Source organism: Sus scrofa, chromosome X, assembly GCF_000003025.6.
Source record: "Sus scrofa isolate TJ Tabasco breed Duroc chromosome X, Sscrofa11.1, whole genome shotgun sequence".
Lineage (NCBI taxonomy): Eukaryota > Metazoa > Chordata > Mammalia > Artiodactyla > Suidae > Sus > Sus scrofa.
Window position 1 is genome coordinate 86,970,704 of NC_010461.5, and position 24,177 is coordinate 86,994,880.

The 24,177-nt window shown below is 43.6% G+C and overlaps 1 protein-coding gene across 1 annotated transcript; it reads right to left on the reverse strand.

Moving 5' to 3' along the window:
* Positions 3,403-6,214, reverse strand: LOC100515519 (nucleolin-like). Its single transcript, XM_003135290.3, has 3 exons — positions 6,055-6,214; positions 4,582-4,789; positions 3,403-3,603 (listed from the first exon to the last, which is right to left on the reverse strand). Exons 1-2 carry the CDS (start codon positions 6,212-6,214, stop codon positions 4,584-4,586), a joined length of 366 nt encoding a protein of 121 aa, XP_003135338.1. The 3' UTR covers positions 3,403-3,603; positions 4,582-4,583.

A 24,177-nucleotide genomic window follows, 5' to 3' on the forward strand; every position in this document is an offset into this window, starting at 1 on the left:
ACATAGCAGGTTGAGGATCCTGCATTGTCACTGCTGTGGCTCAGGTCACTGCTATGGCTTAGGTTCAGTCCCTGACTCAGGAACTACAGCATGCCATGGGCTGGCCAAAAGAATAACATGAAAAAAAAATAAAATAATTTGGATATTAAAAAAACATGGAGTTTCCTGGTGCCCAAACAGGTGAAGGATCCAGCATTGCCACTATTGAGGCTTGGGCCACTGTTCTGGCCTGGGTTCGATCCCTGGCCAAAAAACTTCTGCATGCCACGGGTGTGGACAAAAAAAAAAAAAAAAAAAGGATGTCTGGGGCATGTGTAAAAGGAAGTATTACTCTTCATACTTTGATATCTTTTACTCAACCCTGCCACAATTTATAAGCAAGTCCCATTTTCTGAGTGTAAATTCAACCAGTTTCTAACACCTTTGCTTTTTTCACTCTGATCCAAACCACTGTCACCTTTCAGGTGGGCTACAGTAGCCTCCTAACTGGCTTCCCTGCCCCCAGTTTTACATTCTGTGGCAAATATCTTAGGTGAGCTTACTTGATTCCATTCCAACACCAATAACAGCAGGTAAGGCTTGATAGAGGTTGGAAACTAAGTCTGTTACTTCCTGAACTCCTACCCTTATGGCCTGGATTCCACAAATAACTTAGCCTCTGCCAAGCAGATAATAAACCCCCAGATTTGGACCAGGGAGTAAGGTGTAGCCTATGCTTTTTCCGTGGCTTCTGGTTTCTGTTAGTGAGCATGAGCTCAGAAGCTTTTGCTCTTTCTGCAGCAGCAATAAGAGGTCCCAGTGTCAGTTCCTAGTTTTGTAGTTATCAGAAGGCAGGGCATGGGACGTCTACTTTGATTTTACAGATGGAGAAGGAAGCAGTGTGGTCTCAAAGCCAATATTTGTGGTGATCTCAGCAGAAGCAGGGTAGTACTGGAGCCAATTATTAGGGCAATGTCTTCCTCACTCTTCACCCTACTGATTGTACTAATTCTGTGGTATTATTCAGGAAAATAGTTTTGGAAACTCAATCTAGTTTTGTTCTTCTGGCTCTTTCAACACCATTGTAGGTAGATGGCCAATAGGTACACAAAAAGATGCTCAAATCATCAGGGAAATGCAAACCAAACCACAATGAGATATCACCTGTCATAATGGCTATCATCAAAAAGAACAAAAATAAATGTTGGCAAGGACATGGAGGAAAGGAAACCCTCGTACCCTATCGGTGGGAATGTAAATTGGTGCAGCCACTATGGAAAACAGTATGGAGGTTACTCAAAAACCTAAAAATCAAACTACCATATGACCCAGCAATTCCACTCCTGGGTTTATATTTAAAAAAAAAAAAAACAATGTTAAAAGATTCATCAGGAGTTCCTATTGTGGCTCAGCAGTAATGACCCAGACTAGTATCCATGAGGATGGGGTTCAATACCTGGCCTCATTTAGTGGGTTAAGGATCCAGCATTGGCATGAGCTGTGGAGTAGGTTGTAGATGTGGCTCGGATTTGGCATTGCTGTGGCTGTGGCATACGCCAGCACCTGCAGCCCCGATTCCACCCTTAGCCTGGGAACTTCCACATGCCAAAGGTACAACCCTAAAAAAAAAAGAAGAAGCAAAAAGGAAAGATATATAAACCCCAATATCCCATAACAGTGTTATTTACAATTACGAAGGTATGGAAGCAACTTAAGTGTCCATCAGCAGATGAATGGATAAACAGATATAGTATATATACACAAGGGACTACTACTTGGCCATAAAAAAAGACTGAAATTTTGCCACGTGCAGCAACATGGACTTGGAGGGCATTACACTAAGTGAAATAAGTCAGAGAAAGGCAAACAATGTAAATCACTTATATGTGGAATCTGAAAAATACAACTAGTGAACCTAAAAGAAACAACCTCAGATATAGAGAACAAACCAGTGGTTTGAAGAAAGGGATTGGAATCATGCATTTCAAAGTGATGCTAGGAGTTCCCGTCGTGGCTCAGGGGTTAATGAACCCAACTAGCATCCATGAGGACACAGTGGGTTCTCTGGGCTTGCTCAGTGGGTTAAGGATCCAGCGTTGCCGTGAGCTGTGGTGTAGGTCACAAAGGCGGCTTGGATCTGGCGTTGCTGTGGCTGTGGCATAGGCCAGTGGCTTCAGCTCCGATTTACCCCCTAGCCTGGGAACCTCCATATGCCATGGGTGTGGCCCTAAAAAAAAAAAAAAAAGGACCAACAAAACCCAAAAACCTAAAATGATGCTAAAAGTGATGCTAAAGATTGTCAGCCACCAGCAGAAACCTGGAGAGGTATGAAACAGACTCTCCCTCAGAGCCTCCAGAAGGAACCAACCCTGCTGATACTTTGATGTAAGTCTTCTGCCCTCCAGAGCTGTGAGAGAATAACTTTCTATTGTTTTAAGCCACCTGGTCTGCGGTAACCTTGTTAAGGTAACCCCAGAAAACTGACACACCCCTCCGGGAGGTCTTTGTGTCTCAAGCCCTCGAGAAATCTAGTCTCTTCTTTGGTCCAAATGTTACCATCCTGTTCAGTTTACCTACAACAATACCAAGTCAGTGAGTTAAGGCTGGTCCTACTGTAGGTGAAGTTAAATGTTTTCCCCAGTGCTCTAAAGCAGTGGTTCTCAAGCTTGAGTGTGCTGCAGTAGTACCCTTAAGACTACAAAACGCTGGAGTCCCCGTCGTGGCTCAGTGGTTAACGAATCCGACTAGGAACCATGAGGTTGTGGGTTCGATCCCTGCCCTTGCTCAGTGGGTTAAGGATCCGGCATTACCATGAGCTGTGGTATAGGTCGCAGATGCGGCTCAGATCTGGAGTTGCTGTGGCTGTGGTGTAGGCTGGCAGCTACAGCTCTGATTAGACCCCTAGCCTGGGAACCTCCATATGCCTCGAGTGAGGCCCTAAAAGACAAAAGACAAAAAAAAAAAAAAAAAAAAAATTGCGCTCATGTCATAGAATGGATTTTGGAGCAAACCATATTTTCCTATGCTTTTAGATGGCAAAAAGACAAAAAAAAAAAAAGATTGCAAAACCCTGATAGCTAGCAGCCTACCTTCAGTGGGTCTGGAGCAGGGTCTGAGAATTTGCATTTCGAGTGCCCAGGCAATGCTGCTGATGCTGTTAGCCCATGACAGGCCAAGAGCACCATCTGGTCTCCAGGCAAGCGAGGTCACCCATCGGTTTCTTTCCAATAGAATCTAGACCACCATTTCTATCAAATTCCTTATAACTTTATATTTTAATTTATCTGGGCCTTCAATAAGAGGATTTAAAACATACTTACCAAACAGTTGAAAGAAATTCCACAGTAAGGCGGGTCAAAATAAAACAAATACAAAGATAGATCTGAGTCAGCATTATCTATGTAAAAAAAAAACTACAGCCCATTCATTTCAAACAAGTTTTTATTTTCAATGTGAACAATGCTGTCAAATATATTTGTAAATGATAAGGGTAAAGTCAGGTGTCAGGTAATATCATTTGAACTTTGAAAAAAAATTAACATTTTGGGCTAATAAAAACTAAAACATCTGTAAAGGACAAATTCATGTTCCCTTCCGCTGTCCTTTTCTTTCTATGCCTTCCAACTGTAGGATGGAAAAAGAGTCAATTAATAATCATACACCAATAACATGCACCAGGGACTTTCTAAACATGAGTCAATACTATGTACATCTGTTATCTTACCAAGGAGAAAATGTTTTCTTCTTGTAACCCAGACCCTTGGATATCAGGGTGCACAAGCTCCAATCATTTCATTACATCAACCTTGTCTCACCTCTTGCTCACCACTATATATGCTTTTCTTTTGAGAGCTCACACTGCAATTTAAATGTCTTTCTACCTTTAAATTAGTCTTTCCACCTTAAAACCCTGTGTTCCTTACACAATCATAAATCCCTTATATTCTTAGACCTTCAGTTTCCCTTTCTGTAACATGGGAATGAGGCAGTATCGAACATTCACAGGTGTAAAGATTAAGAGAGAAAAAAAGATAAATGGATAGAGGAAAAATAAACTAAGACTTCATCACCCCTCAGTGATAACCAAACAATCTTCCTATGGCTAATTTTCTTTTCTTTCGAATAAAAAATCTGAATTGAACTACTAACTATGGATTAAATATGAAATGCAATCTTATTTGAAATCCTTAACTTTTACTACTTTGTAAGGAGTTACTTTCTCAAAGGCATTGTTATTACAAAAGACTACATTTCTGTGGCTGGGTGATGAAAGTACTGCTACTGCATAGCCTAGTCACTTTAGTTGCTTCTTCTGGTGACCATTTTCTAAAATAGTATCGGTCTCTATTTCCAGGTCTAATAAATTTTCCATCTGTAGCAGCCTCAAAGCTACAGGACAAAGGACTTGGAGCTGTGAACAAAATACATTTCATAACACAATGCCTTCCATGTAAACTAGGATACCTTATTAAACTGTTTTTCTAAAACTAAATTCCAACAAATTTTCTTACTTATTTTACAGGGGAAAAAAAAGCATAAACCTGTCAGTAACAGGTACATGTCAGGAATGGCTACTTAAAACTCAAGGCTATATAATAATACCTTTATTTTTCATGGCTGCCCTCTTTTGAGACCACATCCATTTCGAGTTCTTCTGGCTTTTCATTTTCATCCTCTTCCTCTTCATCATAATATTCGTCCAGATATTCATCCTCTTCAAAGACTGGTACAGACTTTGGGATCATAAGTCGCTGGAAAAAATATCCCAGTTTAAAAGCAGCAGCATCTGGTGCTTTGGCCCCAGGAAGACCTGGAGGAAAGAAATAATGGTAAAAAAAAAAAGATAGCTTGGGCATGTTCCTACTAGTTGATATATTTCCATGGCTTTCACATTACTGCTGCTTGATAGTTTTCGCAATAACATTTTCCCCCAATTTCCAGTAGACCTCATACCCCATGCTGCTGATTATTTCTGGCCCTTTGCAGAAAGGATCAGAATCATCTGATTCTGAGAGTAGTTTATATGTTATTATCAGAGCTTCTTTGGAAAATGTTCGTTTGACTTAAATTCTATGGTGAGGCTCATTCCTTCCTCCACCCCTGAACATTTTATTCTTACATCTTTCGAGTTCATCCTTTCCTTGGATCACTTTACCAAGACCCTTTCTATTTTTACAAACTGTCAACCCAAAGTGAGGTATGTCATTTGTTGGTCCCTTTTCCTTCAGGCTCTCCTTCAATTTCCTCCCAAGCCCCTTCCTGAACACCTACCTCCCACTGACATTTGCCTTCTGTGGGCTCATGAAGTGCAGTGAGGATGTCAGTTCTCCTATCAAACAGGCCGGTAGAAGGCAGCATACTTTTCCTCCCGATCATAAAGGTCTTTATAAAGTTAGGCTTCTACTTGTGCAAATCGTGCCTGAAGGTTTTGAGAGCTTTGACCTGCTGCTGAACCGCTAGAGGCAAATGCTGAGCCCTCTGGCCTTGGAGCCTAAGGCCCCAAGAGGGACAGAAAGGGCCTGAGGACTCGGCTGCCACTGGCCAGCCTCAGCCCTACTGGGTCCACAGGCCCCAGCCTCCCCAGCCTCAGAGGCATCAGCCAGGGCCTCGCTCTCCCAGACCTCAGCCTTTAACCCCCTTTCTCCTCCTACTCCTCGCCCTCCCCTCCCCCATTCTCACTGCCCCTGCCCCCACTCCTCACAGCTCCTCCCCCAACACCCCCTCCCTTTCCCCTACGGGCCCCTCCCCTCCTCCACGCCCCTCCCCCTTTTCCCCCGCCCTTACCCCTCTCCCCCGCCCCCCCTCCTCCCGCCCCCCCACCCCCTCGCTTCCAGGGAGGTAGCTGGTTCCCTCTCTTGGCTCCTTGGACTCCCCAACCCCCCTCCCACTCCCTGCAAACCTCACTTCCCAAGAGCTAGTCCCCTCTCCTGGCTCCTTGGGCTCCCAAGGGCAGAACCTGACCAAGGCATAGCTGTTATAATGGATACGGTGTAGAAGGGGACAGGGGCTGAAACCACACGGAGTGGGGAGCAGACGGCTCACAGATACCCGCTACGACTCCTGTGCCCTACTTACCAAGCTTCTCCACCTCCTCTTGGTCCACAAAATCCTCATCTTCCTCCTCGCTGTCGTCGTCTTCCTCCTCGCTGTCTTCCTCTTCCTCCTCTTCTTTGTCCTCCTCATCCTCTTCACCCTCCTCGTCTCTCCCCTCATCCTCATCTCCCTCCTCTCCCATCTCTCCCTCCTCTTCTTCATCCTCCTCCTCCTCCTCAATTTCCTCCTCCTCTTCTTCTGCCTCTTCCTCCTCTTCTACAGGCTGTACATCCCAGTACTCCTCAGCTATGTTCTGGGCGCCCTCCTGCTCATCCTCCTCATCCTCCCAGAAGGCTCCCACAACTGCCTCGAGATCCCTGTGGACTGCGCCCCTGCCAAACCTGGCTTGCCATTCTCCAGGCATGGCTCCTCCCCTGACTAATCCAGGGTCGTGGCCCATTGCACTACCTCTGCCCTGACTACCTGAGGCCGACCCTCGCCTCTCTCTGAAAGACATGGCAGGAGAAATACACCAGCCAGTGCCTCAGGCGGAAACAAGCGGTCTGCCCAATAGACCAAGCTGCCAAAGATGGCGACGGAGCTGACTGTTGGCACCAGGGCATGCTGGGAAGTCACGGGGGAAACTGAGAAAATGGCGCCTCACAGGATAACAGTCTGAAATGGTGCCCCTGGAGGCCTCGTGAAAGGAAGGGCGAGGGGCGGGGGATGCCCGAGGAGCAGCCAATCAAAATTGTGCCTGAGATGGCGGGGAAACAAGGCAGGAAAGAATCTGACGAGCAGGTGCTGGGAGGCGGAGCTAGGAAGGGTCAGCGGAGAATTGCTTCCCCCAACTACAAGCTCTAAGCTCATTTGCTGAAAAACGATGATTGACATGCCCACGCTTCAATGAATTTTCAAGACCCTCGGCTTCTAGTGGTTTAGGACCTTCTTCCCTTTCTTTCTCGGACCTTAGAGTCCTGGATTACTCTTTAAGCCCACACATGTCCTTTGAATTTTACCATTACCAAAACTAAAGTGTTCCAATATAGAGGCACGCTGCTGCCCAGCACAGCACAGTAGGTAAAGGATCTTGCATTTCCACAACTGTGGTGAAGGTTGCACCTGTGGTTGGAGCTGATCCCTTGCCCAGGAACTCCATATGCCACGTGGTGGCAAAAAAAAAAAAAAAAAAAAAAAAAAAAGCATGCTTCCTAGAATGATTTCTGAACCAACAGTCCAAGACTTGGTTGCGTTCAACCCCAAGATATCAAGTGCAAACAATTCTTAAAATTATGAAGAAATCAATAGCTATTTTACACTGATTCCAGTTACCATTGTTACTGGGCAAAAATCACCAAAAGAATTCCTGATGAATCCTCTCCCTTCAGACATACTCCTCATTATCCCCATTATGTAGAAACAACTCATATTTCTGCATGATAACCAGGGTCAGCTTGCCCCACCAATATGTAAAACTCCTTTCTTTGCCAGCTGATCCACTGCTTTGAGGAGACTGAAGGGACCAGATGGTAGTTATAGCTTCAGGTTTGGTAGAATCCTGTATCCCTTACCAGAAACAGTCTCTCTGGGGACCCAGAACTCTTAATATGGCAAATCCTAAAGTTTCAGGGATGGGAAGCACACATTCTACAAATATGCTACAGAGAATGGTGGTGAGAAGAACTCTTATAGCCACTCTAGAAAGAAAGGATGGACCCCATTTCCCCAACTAAAATTTGCTTCAGATGATAAGACTGCTGACATTAAACATACACATACTAAGAAGGTTTATACCTTACATAATAAGACTTTATGGGATGTCTCTCAAACTGGTCTGAAAATAGCGTGCAAGAGTGGGAAAGGAGACTGCCTCCAGGTTTTTGTTTTGTTTAGAAGGTGGGGCCAGAGTGAGGATTCTGATGCAAAGGTAGGGGCTTCCATGGTTTGACTCTCCTGCTAGCTTTCCAAGAAGACGTACCTGGGATTTCTTGTCAGCTTGCCCAGATGATGGGTGGAGAGGAAGAGGGATGGCAGAGGCCTAAAAATCCTTAGCAGTCAAACATAATAAAGTGGACTCAATGGAATCAGAGTCATTTTTACAGGAGCCAATCTTATTTTCACTCCTTGGATCCCAGATTCACATACACTAGATTTGGGGACATAGCATCAAATATCAGTTTTTGATTCAGTGTACATACCAGATCCCAAAGGAATATGCCCCAACTATGCAGAGTGTTGTACCTGAACCAGCTGAGCTGCCCCACCTGGTGAAATTAAGCCAAACACAAAGGAGATGTTGTTGATTATATACTCCTCACTCTTGAGCCTGAATGTGCCCTATGGTCAGTCTGTTATCCATTATAATATTTCAAGGAAGTTTAGACTTATCTCCTTATCTCGTAGAGCTTGTGCCATCTCACTGGCTGTGATAGCTGAAGTTAGTCTTCTTTTTTTTTTTTTTTTTTTTTTGGTCTTTTGTCTTTGTTGTTGTTGTTGTTGTTGTTGCTATTTCTTGGGCCGCTTCCGCGGCATATGGAGGTTCCCAGGCTAGGGGTCTAATCGGAGCTGTAGCTGCCAGCCTACGCCAGAGCCACAGCAACGCGGGATCCGAGCCGCATCTGCAACCTACACCACAGCTCACGGCAACGCCGGATCATTAACCCGCTGAGCAAGTGCAGGGACCGAACCCGCAACCTCATGGTTCCTAGTCGGATTCGTTAACCACTGCGCCACGACGGGAACTCCTGAAGTTAGTCTTCTAATCACTGCCTCTAGGGCATGGACACTGATACCCAGGGTATGGGACCAGGAGTAAATGTATCCCCAGGTAGAAGAATCCCTTTGCCTGGTGTCCCAACAAGTGGTCCAAGGGATAGTTTCACTTCCAATAATTACATGGGACAGTACATGAATTAAAACATGAATTAAAATCCATGCAGCAACATGGATTGAACTAGAGAATCTCATACTGAGTGAAATGAGCCAGAAAGACAAAGACAAATACCATATATATCACTTAAAACTGGAATCTAATATCCAGCACAAATGAACATCTCCTCAGAAAAGAAAATCATGGACTTGGAGAAAAGACTTGTGGTTGCCTGATGGGAGGGGGAGGGAGTGGGAGGGATCGGGAGCTTGGGGTTATCAGACACAACTTAGACTAGATTTACAAGGAGATCCTGCTGAATAGCATTGAGAACTTTGTATAGATACTCATGTTGCAACAGAACAAAGGGCGGGGGAAAAAAAGTAATTGTAATGTATACATGTAAGGATAACTTAACCCCCTTGCTGTACAGTGGGAAAATTAAAAAGTTATATATAAAAAAAATCATCCCTATTCCCAAAGGAAAGATATGTGGTGGTCTTCTCTCCAACACATACAAGTATAAAACCCAAAGGGGCTTCTTAACACTTGATTTGGATCATCTTTATATTGGCTTGGTAAAGCCACACGGGCAGTGTTGCTTAATAAATGCCCCTTCAATATCCATACATGCCTTAGTGGCCACGGGTGCATCAGGTGAACTGTGTAGATTTGATCAGTAATGCTGAAACAAGGTTGTCTTTGTCAGAGCGTTTATATGCGGGGATTCAAGTTTGAGAGCCATGGCCATGGAAGATTTCTGTTCCCATAGCATGTGGATGGAATGACAAGCCTCATATGATTCAAGCAGCTGTTGCTGCCACTTGACTCAAGTGGACCATGGGGATATTTCCAAGCTGTGGTGCTAGACATAAAGCCTATCCCTGTCCCTGCACCTGCCAGGGTATAAGGAGCTCCAGTCCAGATACTGGGACTGTTGCTTTCCCCCAGATACTGAAGTTGTTGTTTTCCTTTCATGGCCAGATAGACTGTTTGTCATAATTAAGGAGTCAGTAGCTTTCCATTGGCCCAGCCATTTTCCATCTACACCCAGACCTACCCAGATGTGCCGTGAGTTACATGGGCTGTGGCACGATGGTAGAATTTTCGACGGTCCGCAATATCCTCTATTGCTGCCTTAGTGGGCCACCACAAGGGTAATCTAGGTTTCAAGAATTCCAGCAACAAACATCATTATCCTTGTGATCTGTGACCCTCAATGTCCAATGACTGAAGCCAAGTGATAGGAGAAGCAATAAGTTGGAGTCACTGTCACCTTGTCATATGACTAAGGTCTGGGAAGAAAAAAAGAGGGATGGTTGGGAATTGTTGGTGTGGAATCACTAATATGGAGAACTGGCCTCCCTGTCCTGACATTCCCCAAGCAACCACTCCCTTTAGAAAGGGAATATTCTCTTGCTGGGAATAGTCTCATTTAGTGACCGTATAGTCTGAGTGTGATGTCTAGTCTGGCAATGATTCTGGCAACATGGCCCATCCAGCAATCTTTTATAGTCAAAGCTTTGAAAATCCACTCTACCTCCTGATGATGCCAGCATCCAGGGCATGAAAAGTGGCATGGAATATCCCTTTTTTAATTTTTATTTTTATTTTATGGCCGCACCCTCAGCATATGGAAGTTCCCAGGCCAGGGATTAAATCCAAGCCACAGCTGTGATCTAGGCCACAGCTACGGCAATGCTGGATCCTTTAACCCACTATACTGGGTTGGGGATCGAACCCGAACCTCTGCTGCCACCTGAGCCACTGCAGTCAGATTTTTTTTTTTTTTTTTGTCTTTTTGCCATTTCTTGGGTCGCTCCCGTGGCATATGGAGGTTCCCAGGCTAGGGGTTGAATCGGAGCTGTAGCCACCGGCCTACGCCACAGCCACAGCAACTGGGGATCCGAGCCACATCCCAGACCTACACCACAGCTCACGGCAATGCCGGATCCTTAACCCACTGAGCGAGGCCAGGGATCGAACCTGCAACCTCATGGTTCCTAGTCAGATTTGTTAACTACTGTGCCATGACAGGAACTCCTGCAGTCAGATTTTTAACCTAATGTGCCAGGGCCAGAAATCCTGGAATACCCCTTAAATATCATGCCCATCAGTGAATTGTTGAGTCTCCTTCACCATGAATGGCTTGCATTGAAAGACTATAAGCAGACAAAAATGTGGCAGAACTTAGACTCCTGTGTTACCATGGTGTGGCCAGAATCGGCTACTCACAGTGGAATGGCAATTTCATAGCCAGAATAAATTGCAATGGCTATTAGACACCGGAAGTAGCCACGAGATGGCAGCAGAGGATGAAAGTAGTCTCTTTGCCAGGCATGGGCAGAAAACTCCAAGTTATTTCACCTACTGGCAGGTAACACAGATAGAGGCCTTTCGAGCTCATTCAATTCTGGTGGCAGAGCTACTTACCCAGTCTGATAATAAACCATCCCCCATAAACTCAGACAGCTAGGCTGTTAACCATAGCTCAAGAGTCAGTGAAAATACAGCATGCCTGCTGCTTAGGAGCATTTTCTAGGGCAAGGATGGCAGCTTTGAATTAAGCCCATGGTGCTGACTGGTCCCCACTACAGTGGATCCTGTTTGGTTGCCATTGGGGCTGAATGACTGCTGATGCCCAGTGACATTGTTAGCTTTTATTTTGGCCAAGACACCTGTAAGCCAAGGCCAAACATCCTTGGGGACCTCTTGCAGGTGTGGTCACAAGGTAGCTAAGACTTCCCTTGTGATTGAACAAACAGGAGAAATGGCCACTAAAGAGGTAGCCACAACCCTTCCATATAAACAAGACACAGCTATAGGACCGGACTTGCCTTTCAAATACAATTTTTCCATTTAATAAGAAGAGATTGCTGTACCTTTACAAACTTGTTTGTATCCAAGTAGGAAAAAAACTCAAGATAGGGATGTCTAGGAGTTCCCATTGTGATTCAGTGGGTTAAGAACCCAGCATAGGGTCTACGAGGATGCAAAGTTTGATCCCTGGCCTGGCTCAATGAGTTAAGGATCTGGCATTGCCACAAGCTGTGGCCATAGGTCGCAGATGAGGCTTGGATCTGGTGTTGCTGGGGCTGTGGTGTAGGCCTGCAGCTGCAGCCCCAGTTTGACCCCTAGCCTGGGAACTTCCACATGCCGAGGGTGCAGCCCTAAAAAGAAAAAAAATAAGATACAGATGTCTGGATGTAAGTTTACCTGGAAGTCCTGATTAAGGCTCTCATTCTCCACAAAGGTCCAATAGAAGGCTAGTAGCTGTTGCTAAAATAGGGTACAGTGGATGTCCCTGTCAAGGAGGCATTGAGTTCAGGACTCCAAAAGGCACTTCCAGATGGAGGTGGTCTACCTTGCTAGAAGTTCAAATCAGCATAGTTATCAGCAGCAGACACCTACAGTTCAAGGGGACCCTTGAGGTTTTACAGACACCAAATGCGGGGCTGCTGAGATAGCCTATTGCATGACCCTAGCTGCCCAATAATCCTGTACCCAGCTAAATTTGCTAGATTGTCTGTTCAACATTACAACTAGGGTAGAACCAACTGTCTAGGCGAGCTATATTGTCTCCAATGCCCAAAGAGTCAAATTAAGTGCTGGGCTTTTTTTTACATAGTAGTGAGCCATAAGGTGAGTGGCTCTTCCCTCCCTGTCTTAGAGATTTGTCTTTGATACTCAGCCCACATGGATCCCAAGAATTTGACTTGAATGGCTGGTCCCTCTATCAGGATTAATGAGCCACCCCTTGGCTTCCATGCAAGTCAACAAACAACCATCGCCAGCTGTCCTTTATTGGGTCCTACCATCAAGATATTATCCATGGAGTGGAACCCAAGTCTTGCAAGAATGGAGAGGGGCTTGTTCCATAGATCAGTCCACCCATTGGTGGCAAATAGCAGGAAAATGTGAGTCCCTCAGGTACGACACAGTCATTGTGCATTTAAGCACAAGATCTGAAAAAGCCTGAGCTACAGGGGTAACAGCTTAATTCAGATCTCATTAGCCTTTTTCACTGGACTCAATGCTATAGTCTTGAGATATAGATGCTTTCAATACCCCACTACCTTTAAGTCCTTCATCAAGGTTTTGATTACTCCCCCCGACCGCCTGGAATTGTATATTGTTTCTGCAGTATAATATGGGGAAAAACTGAAAGTGTATTGGTGGTTTTGGTGTGATTTTCCTACAATCACAACTCTACAAGAGGCTCTTGACACTTAGCAGAGTCTCCCCTTGGATCTTAGGAGCACTCACACTTCATGCATGTAAATCATTAATAGCAACTATACATGAGGCAGTAAGAGTAATAGGAGCTGTGCATAAAAAGAGTCCAGGAGTTCCCGTCGTGGCGCAGTGGTTAACGAATCCGACTAGGAACCATGAGGTTGCGGGTTCGATCCCTGGCCTTGCTCAGTGGGTTAAGGATCCGGCGTTGCCGTGAGCTGTGGTGTAGGTTGCAGACGTGGCTCAGATCCCACATTGCTGTGGCTCTGGCGTAGGCCGGTGGCTACAGCTCCAATTCAACCCCTAGCCTGGGAACCTCCATATGCCGCGGGAGCGGCCCAAGAAATAGCAGCAACAACAACAGCAACAAAAAAGACAAAAGACAAAAAAAAGAAAAAAAAAAGAGTCCAAAAGGTCCCACCTAGATGGTTACAATTAATTCACTTGCCAATTTCACTTCACTTCCAAATCCAGCTCTTGCCCCTCAAAGGAACTGGTGAGACAGTTCCTTGAACAGTGGTTTCCAAGCAAGCCTGAGAAAGTTTTATCTCCTGTCTTTATTGTCTGCCCCATTGCACCCTTGCTGGGGTATACGGACTTACTCCTAGTCCCCCTTCTTCAGATCAGGATACAGGGGCCCAGGGTAAGGCATCACATGTGCTTATAATTCATTCATTCTATGGTAGCCAACTGATCTCTTTTTAATACAGAGGGAGATCGATCTTCATGGCTCTAGAGAAATACTTGCAATTTCAGCTGGGTAGACAGCTTCTTTTTTGCCTTTTTTTCTGTTTTCTTTCTGGCTGTGCCTGTGGCATGCAGAAGTTCCCGGGCCGGGGATCAAACCCAGACCACATCAGTAACCAGAGCCACAGAAGTGACAATGCCAGATCCTTAACCTGCTGAGCCACCAAGGAATTTCCTGGGTAGGCAGCTTCTTGTTTGTGATCCTTACCTCTCCCTGCCTAGCTCCTATCTGGACCAAGTTGATTCAGTGCTCAACTTATTACTCTCTTTCTTTGATAACTCCCTCTTTTTTTTAAATTTTGGCTTCATAGGGCCGCACTTGCAGCATACGGAGGTTCCCAGGCTAGGGGTCCAATCGGAGCCACAGCTGCCAGCCTATGCCACAGCCACAGCAATGCCAGATCCAAGCGGTGTCTGTGACCTACATCACAGCTCATGGCAACGCCAGATCCTTAACCCACTGAGTGAGGCTGGGGCTCGAACGTGTCCTCATGGATACTAGTTGGGTTTGTTACCACTGAGCCACGATGGGAACTCCTCCATACAGATCTAGAGATTGAAACCAAACCAAATCCCAATCCCAGTAGGTTTTCTGTGTGAGTACATGTGAAAAGTGGTAAACTGACTTGAAATGTGTCAGTAGCCTTATACAAGACAGATTTCTGTGATAATGGAAATGTTCTCTATCAGTGCTGCCCATTACAGTAGTCTCCATGTGGCTATTATTAAACACTAGAAATATGGCTACAGTGACTGAGAAACTAAATTTTTTTTGTCTTTTTAGGGCCGCACCTGTGGCATATGGAGGTTCCCAGGCTAGGGGTGTAATCGGAGCTGTTGCTGCTGGCCTACACCACAGCCATAGCAATGCCAGATCCAAGCCACGTATACAACCTACACCACAGCTCACAGCAATACCAGATCCTTAACCCACTGATCAAGGCCAGGGATTGAACCCGCAAGCACATGGTTCCTAGTTGGATTCATTTCAGCTGCACCAGGACAGGAACTCTATGAAACTAAATTTTTAATTAGTTACAATTTGAATTTAAGTAGCTGCTTGTGGCTAGTCCCACCATACTGGACAGTGTGCAGCTGTAGGAAATGCAGAAAGTAAACATGGTGGCTTAGCAAGTTAAGGATCTGGCGTTGTCACTGTTGCAACTTGGGCCACTGCTGTGGCACAGGTTCCAGCCTTGGCCTAGGAACTTCCACATGCCATGGGTGCAGCCAAATAAAAATGAAGAACACAAGTAATCTTGAAATAGGAGGATATAAGTTGTCACCCTTCCAACTTATTATGAAATTATAGGAATTAAGGCATGAGGTACTGACTGGTCAAGGAGAGACTAATAAACCAATGGAATAGTACAGAGAATATGGAACCAGTATATATACATACATAATATATATGTATGTATATATACTGGTTCATCACACAGAGCATAAAATATGTGTGTGTGCATATACATCCATGTGAAGTCACATGATTTATAACAAACATGACACAAAACCATTGTGGGAACTTCCATATGCCACAGGTGCGGCCCTAAAAGACACTAACATTTTTAAAAATTAAAAAAAAAAAAAACAGATCAGGTTGGGGAAATCAGATGTCTTTATGATAGTGAAACTTCCAATCATTATGAAAAGTCCCAATCCCAGTTAGTAGCTAAACTGTGTATAATGAATGCTGCATAATTCAGTCCTAATGAAAAGCTTGAACGTACAACCACCTCATTATATTGCATTCCCGGAAAACAGAAATAGCTAGAGAATAAGCCTGAGTATCTAACTACTACTGCTCCTTTTCTGAATTCAGTTTGGCTCCAGGTTTAATTCTAGTCTATCCTGTGCATTTCATCATGTTCTTGAGAACTATAGATTCCTTGAGTCGAGATTCTATACTTACAACCCTTGCCTAAGGACTTAGTAGAAGTTCCCACTGAGAGATGGGATATTGTCTTATTCACTGACAAATTTGTCCAGTTTTGTCTTATATTGCAACAGGGACTTTACAGGAACTCACCTGTAGCACAGTAGGTTAAGGATCCAGCATTGTCACTGCAGTGGCTTGGGTTGCTGCTAGGCTCTGGGTTCAATCCCTGGCCCAGGAACCTCCACAGGCCGCAAATGCGCCCCCCACCAAAAAAAAGGACTTATTGTATAGATGTGATTAAGTTAACAATCTTGAGTGGCGAGATCTTGAAATATCTGGTTGACTCAGCATAATCAGAAGTGTCCTTGTAAGAGAGAAGGCAGAGTGCAGATGGAAATAGAGATTCAAAGGTGCATTCCAGATGGCTTGAAAGATGGAAGAAGAGACCACAAGCAAAGAAAGGTGAAATATACAGCTCTAGGAGCTGAAAAAGACAAGGAAATAGACTCTTCTAGAGGGTCTGGAGGAATGTAGCCTCTGCCAACACCTTGCTTTCATCCTGGAGAACCCATTTCAGACCTCTGACCTGCTGAACTGTAAGACAATAAACATCTGTTGTTTTATTTTTATTTGTTTTATTTTCATGGCCATGCTCATGTCATATGGAAGTTCCCAGGCCAGGAGTTGAGTCTGGACCACAGCTGAGACATTTGCCACAGCTGCAGCAACACTGGATCCCTTAACCCACTGTGCAGAGACAGGGATTGAACCTGCGCCTCCGCAGCCACCGCAGCTGCTGCAGTCGGATTCTTAACTCACTTTTCCACAGCGGGAACTCCAAAATCTGTTGCTTTAAACCACTAAATTTTTGGTAATTTGTTTTGCAGCAATAGGATGTTAATAGGTCCTGGTTTCTCCATCATACGTGGAAACAGAAGGAAGTTAATAGTCATTCTATGTAAACTAAAATGAAGACGTGGGAACAATTTTCAATTCATTAAATGAGATCAGCGTTACCCTGGAATTAAAAAAAAAAGGCATGAAATGAAAATTATAGCCCGAATGCCTCATTAATTTAAACATACTTTAGTAGATTAAACCAGCAATATATAGCAAGTATAATATGCTATGATCAAGCAGACCTCATCCCAGGAATAGAGGTATGGTTTAGTTGCTTCATTTCCTCCAGATACATGTCTCCATGTGGCTCTCCCTATAAGCACAGCCTCTCAGTAAACAAGACATAAAATCAAAAAAACGGGTTAGCAGTGACTTGCCTGCGTCACAGAGCAGAGTCAGGAATGTGGAACTGAGAGATTTAAATATACTTTATACCAACTGCTTACTAAAACATATTTCCTACAAAGGAAATGATAAGTACTCTGCCTTTCTTTTGAAACATAATTAATGAACAGGAAAAAAGCTGTCGCATCAACAAAACTCATAATCAGAATTCAACCACTGAGACGAGAAGTTTTATTTATTATAGGGTTTAACCAGTGATGTAATGAGTTAAAAGATTTCCTTGGGCATAGTAATTACAAAGTGGTGTTGAGACACCTAGGAGATGTGCAAATGATTCATTGGAGTCCAGGGAAAAGATGTATGAATATTTTCATCATATTCATTGTCTCTCACAATTTATTTGCTTCAAAATTTGTGCATTCATAATTTACCCTCTCCAAATCTCCTCAATATAGGTAGACATATTATAAATATTCATCTTTAAGCAATACTGCAAAAGTATTTCTTGGAGAGAGGGTCTTAGTCAAAAGGTTTACAAACTTTTTCTCTACAGAATCCAAGATCACAGAGCCCTCACACTATGGAGTGTCATCTGAGGACACAGAAACTAGGGAGGAAACGGATTAACTAGAGACTCAGCCTCTTCAGTCTGTGTTCAGCGGTGGCTGCCAGCCACCCCCAACAACAGAATTGATCAGCCCTTACATTAGCAATCATATATTCAATTCTGCTCCCAATACCCTCTCTCACACACACACGCATAGTGATGGTAGACACTCAAATTATTTTTATGCAAGTATCACACATTTTCTGCCTGTAAACATCCACGTTAAAGGTTTCCCCATCCCAGGATAAGATGGAATGGTCCAGTTGTCATAGAAACCAGAAGTACCTCACGTTTTTATGGTCGATACCAGTTTTCTATGACAACTAGATGGTGCAAATTCATCCTCAGAGGCACAGTTTTAATCTCCACCTCAGACACTTGAACCCCTCAATCCAATGAATGAAGAGTAAACACCAGAAACTTACCAGGGGATATGTCTTGGAGGGAAAATATTTCTATATAATAATTTAAGGAATCAGTTTAGATAGAAGGGTTGAAATATTTGGCGTTCCTGTCAGATACACATCTGTGTTCCAGTCTCAGTTCAATGTACTCTTAATAGACATCCATCACATGCGTTGGGTCTGAAAGAGATCTCAGAAGTCACTCAATCCTAATTCTACTCTCATTTACACCAAGCAGCTAATGTTGCCAATTTTCTAGGAGAGGGAGAATAAAGGCATTACCTGAGGCATTTCTGTATCTTTGAAGTAAGTGCCTCAGGTGTGATTCACCTTGCAGAAGGGGTCAGAACACTTCTGTCTACCTGCAACCAGCACCATCACTCATAAACACACAGATAAGGGTCACCTGGAATTCCAAATAAATACCAGAAGCAGATTTTCAGATGTTCCTGTCCGTGCATGTCTTTGCCAAAGATCTTTGTCTCTGTGGAATATGTAGTGCATCATGGTCAGGATAGAAATTAAATTATCATGCAAGTCATAAGATTAATTTCTTCAACCTATGACAGCCAGAAATTATCTTTAGAATCAAAGCCTGTCATTCAAAAAGTCTATATTCTTTTATTTTTTGGCTATGCCCAGGACATCTGAAAGTTTCCAGGCCAGGGACCGAACCTGCACAACAGCAGAGAACCAAGCCAGAGCAGTGACAATGCCATATCATTAACCCACTGAGCCACCAGGGAATTCCAAAAAGTCCACATTCTTAAGGAAAATGAATATTTACATGATTTGTCTTTATGTTAAATTATGTCATGACCCAAAAAATCCTGACAAACTCAAAGCTACCACAAAAGGAGGAATAACAAAATAAATAATGGTCTATTTGGAAATTAAATTTTATGGATCCGCCACAAAGGTGAGGCCAATTTAAATGTACTAACCCAGAAAAATAGTAAAATAAAATCAAGTTACAGAAATAAGTTGATTTCAAGCTATAGTACAAAGCTATAGTCATCAAAATAGTTTAGTACTGGCACAAAAACAGACAGGCAGATCGATGGAACCGAATAGAGAACTCAGAAATGAACCCACACTTATGTGGTCAATTAATCTACACAGCAAAGGAGGCAAGAATATACATCAGGGAAAGGGCAGCTTCTTCAATAAGCAGTGTTGGGAAAACTGGACAGCTACATGTAAAAAAATCAAACTCGACTACTTTCTCGCATTATATATAAAATCAAAATGGATTAAAAACTTAAATGAGGAGTTCCCGTCATGGCGCAGTTGTTAACGAATCCGACTAGGAACCATGAGGTTGCGGGTTCGGTCCCTGCCCTTGCTCAGTGGGTTAACGATCCGGCATTGCCGTGAGCTGTGGTGTAGGTTGCAAACGCGGCTCGGATCCTACGTTGCTGTGGCCCTGGCATAGGCCGGTGGCTACAGCTCCGATTGGACCTCTAGCCTGGAAACCTCCATATGCCGCAGGAGCAGCCCATGAAATAGCAAAAAGACAAAAAAAAAAAAAAAAACTTAAATGTAAGACCTGAAACCATAAAACTCCTAGAAGAAAACAAAGGCAGTATGCTCTTTGACATGGTCTTAGCAATATTTTTTGGTTATATCTCCTCAGGCATTGAAAACAAAAGCAAAAAATAAATAATCGGGATGACATCAAACGAAAAAACTTTTGCACAGCAAAGGAAACTATTAAAAAAAAGATAAAAGGAAAAAGCTGCTTATGAATGGGAGAAGATATTTGCAAAGGATATATCTGAGGAGGGGTTAATATCCAAAATATACAAAGAACTCATACAATTCACCATCAAAAACAAACAAAAACTTGTTTAAAAAAGAGCAGAGAAGGGAGTTCCATTCATGACTCAGCGGGATCCATGAGGATGCATGTTTGGTCCCTGGCCTCACTCGGTGGGTTAAGGATCTGGCGTTGCCATGAGCTGTGGTGTGGGTCGCAGGAGCGGCTCAGATAGTGCGTTGCTATGGCTGTGGTGTAGGCTGGTAGCAGCAGCTCAGATTTGACCCCCAGCCTGGGAACTTCCATATGCTGCAGGTGCGACCCTAAAAAGCAAAACAAAACAAAACAAAACAAAAACCAAAAAAACCCACACACAAAAAAACTAATCATCAGGAAAATGCAAATCAAAACCACTATAGCACTTCAAACTTATCAGCATGGCTATTATCAAAAAGGCAAAAAATAGGGAGTTCTCTTATAACACAGTGGGTTAAGGATCTGGGGTTGTCACTGCATCGGCTTGGGTCACTGCTGTAGCATGGGATAGATCGCTGGCCCAGGAACTTCCATGTACCAGGAGCACTCTACCCTCGAAGAAGGACAACAGATAACAACTGTTGGCGAGGACGTGGAAAAAAGGGAGCCCTTATGGACTGTTGGTGAGAATGTAAATTGGTGCAGCCACTATGGAAAACAGTATGGATGTTCCTCCAAAATTTAAAAATATGATCCAGCAATTCCACTCCTGGGTATTTTTCCAAAGAAAACAAAAATACTGATTCAAAACATGTATGCGCTCCCATGTTCATTGGAGCATTATTCACAATAACCAAGATATGGAAGCAACCTAAATGTTCAGTGATAGATGAATGAATAAAGAAGATGCAGTATATTACTCAGCCATAGAAAAGAATGAAATCTTGTCATCTGCAACAAAATGGATGGACCTAGAGGGTATTACATTAAGTGAGATAAATCAGAAAACAAAAGACAAATATCGTTTATATGTGGAATCTAAAGAACGAAACAAATGACCAAACATAACAAAACAGAATCAGTCATAGATTCAGAGAACAAAAAAGTGATTGCTAGAGTTGAGGGAAGTGGGAGGAAGGGTGAAATAGGTGAGGGGAATTAAGAGGTGCAAACTCCCAGTTACAAAATAAATGAGTCCTGGGGATGAAATATTAAGTGTGGGGAATGTAGTCAAAAATAATGTAATATCGAGGAGTTTCCATCATGGTGAAGTGGAAACAAATCTGACTAGGAACCATGAGGTTGTGGGTTCAATCCCTGGCCTCGCTCAGTGGGTTAAGGATCCGGCGTTGCCGTGAGCTGTGGTGTAGGTCACAGACGTGGCTTGGATCCCGCGTTGCTGTGGCTCTGGCATAGGCCGGCGGCTACAGCTCTGATTAGACCCCTATGCCAAGGGAACCTCCATATGCCAAGGGTGTGGCCCTGAAAAGACAAAAAGACAATAACAATAATGTAATATCTTTGAAGAATGATGAAGGTTGTCAAAAGGTACAAATTTACAGTTATAAGATAAATAAGTACTAAGGATGTAATGGACAACATAATATAATTAACACTTCTGTACATTATATATAAAAGTTGTAAAGAGTAAATCTTGAGTTCTCATCACAGAGAAAAAACACTTTTTTCTTTTTCTTTTTTTTTTGTATTTATATGAGATGATAGATGTTCACTAAACTTATTGTGGTAGTAATTTTGTGATGTATGTAAGTCAAATAATTGTGCTCACACCTTAAACTTATACAGCGCTACATGACAATTATATCTCAGTAAAACTGGAAGAAAACAAATAAATGCTTTCAGTTTTAGTGCAAATTTTTGGAATGCTAATAAAGTGACTATTGTTATAATAGGAAAACCCAAATTTTTAAGTCTGATGAGAAAAATATGTAAAAACATTTTAATTGCTCATGGGCAGAAAAATAAATGTACCTTAAGAACAAAAAATTTTCTGTAAGTCTATGTTAATGAATATGCAATATAAAAAGAAGTCAATTGTAACATCAATAATATAAAGTGGGGGGCAGAGATGCAAAGGAGGAAAGTTTTATATGCAATGGTAGTTATCAGTTTAAAGTAGATTATTGTAACAAAATGTTTATGTAATTGCAATGGGAACCACAAAGAAAATAATCACAAAATATACACAAGGAGAAATTATAAAGAAATCAAAACATGTCCCTACAGAAAATCAATGAAACCAAAGAGGAAAGAGACCAAAAACTACAAGTCATATAGAATACATTTAACAAAATGGCAATAGTAGATCCTTTCCTATCAGTAATTATTTTAAGTGTAAATGAGTTAAACTCTTCATGCAAAGACATGTATGGACTGAATGGATAAAAAAAAAGAGATCCCAGAGTTCCCATCATGGCTCAGCAGAAATGAACCTGACTAGTATCCATGAAGACACAAGTTCGATCCCTGGCCTCGCTCAGTGGTTTAAGGATCCGGCGTTGCTGTAAGCTGTGTGTAGGTCACAGACTCAGCTCAGATTCTGCATTGCTATGGCTGTGGTGTAGGCCAGCGACTATACCTCCAATTCGACCACAAGCCTGGAAACCTCCTGCAGCAGCTCAGGCCGCTGCTGTGGTGCAGTTTCAAACCCTGGCCTGGGAACTTCCGCATGCCACAGGTGCGGGCAAAAAAAGAATAGTAAATTTAAAAATTAAAAATATAAAAACTCCCCTACTGCAAAGACCAAGTTGGAGTGGATCTGAAACTTGTCACCCACTCCCTCACTTGGTATCCTGCACATAAACACATACTTTGCCCCCAAACACTCACTCTTAGAGTTTGACTTTCTGCACCATGGGGCACCAAAAGGGAACACCAATTTTTGCTTGATAACATGCATATAGAACAGTTTCCTCAGAAAAAGACCTAAAAACCTGAGCAAGTCCTTCACAGCAGCAAATGAGAAAAGGGTCACACAAACATGGGTAGGAGAGAATGCATAAACTGTAAACTTTTCCCTGGGGAGCAAAGGATGCCTATCCCAACTTTTAAGAGCCCCCAAGAGCTCTCATCTCTCTTGTACCCTGGTTTTTACATCTCATGGCCTGGCTTTTGCAGCTGCAGCCCAGAGAATGTCCCTTGAGCACCTGGCTCTGGAGACCAGGGGAGCTTGCATCCCTGGGGCCCATGGCACTCTAACAATTGAAGAGACAGTTCTTGGCAGACTACCACTCCAGGGCAAACACAACAGCACACTGAAATACACTTGTCTTTCTGAGAAAAAAAGATCTATTTGATTGTCCGGAACCTTCGACCTGAGGGATAGGCTTCTGGTCTGGCAAACTTCTTGAGGCCTACCAAGCTGCTCTCAGGGAATGGAGGCTGGTGGAAACTATCTTTGCACGTGCCCTCTGCAAATACTCCAGCTGGCCAGTATCTCCTGTTGTGGTCTGTGCAGAAATTTCCAGAGTCACAGCAAGGTGAAGAAAAGACAAGTGTATTGAGGCAAGAGACGCTGCTAACGCAGAGGGTCGACTTCTTGATAATCAGGGAGAGCTGACCCTGAAGAGAAAGAAGAGTTGAAGAGGAGAGACACATCAAGCACAGCAGGATGACTTCCTGATGAACAAGGAGAGCCTACACCAAGCACATGGCCAAGTCTGTTTTTATAGCCCAGGGAGAGGAGAGGTCTCACAATACACCTGCTGACCTGCTGATGGGTTGAGGAAAGATGGGTCTTAGGATATACTTGCTGGTTGGTTGGGGGCGTATAAGCCCCGTATAGGGGTGGGGTGAGGAGTGGGCCATGCATCTTTCCTAGTAGGGGATAGGAAGGAGTAGGACAGGTTGCTCAAGGTGGGGGAAAGGGCATTACCATGAGATGCTTGAGGTGATGATAAGGGTCTGGTAATTCTTGTCTTGGCCAGAGGAGGTTATGAGTTCAATCTCCTTGAAGGGGCCTTAAAGGCCAACATCTCCCACCAAGGAGTTTACATCTTTGTCTGGCATCTCAATTTTTGCAGCTGTTGCCAGTGCCTGGCTCTGGGGGGCCAGTGGGGCTTATGCTGGCAGGTCCCATAGGACTGTACCTAACAGAGAAAGAGTTCTTAAATAGCCATCACCCTCTGGGCTCAGCAAGCAGCAATTGACTCAGGAGCTTAGTCTTTCTGTAAAAGAGGCCTATAAGCTTATCATCAAAGCTGCAGCCCGAAGGGCAGTCTTCTAATTAAAGAGATATTTAAGGGTTGATGGTGAACCTTACCGGAGACCTCAGAAGGCAGACACTATTTTGGCAGTCTCCATATGCCTCGCTCCAGAATGCCAGTATCTCTTGGAGGGGAGCTCTTACACCTGCCTGGCACCACCCAAGGTATGCCCATTGAACACCTGGCTCTGGTGGCCAGGAGGTCTTGCATTCTTGGG

Bases quoted from the DNA above. Each gene is read 5' to 3' on its own strand.
- LOC100515519 (XM_003135290.3), bottom strand. From the start codon at position 6,214: ATGGGAGAGGAGGGAGATGAGGATGAGGGGAGAGACGAGGAGGGTGAA. The intron at 4,790-6,054 runs GTAAGTAGGGCA...TCTTTCCTCCAG, and splicing joins AGAGGAGGTGGAGAAGCTTG to GTCTTCCTGGGGCCAAAGCA.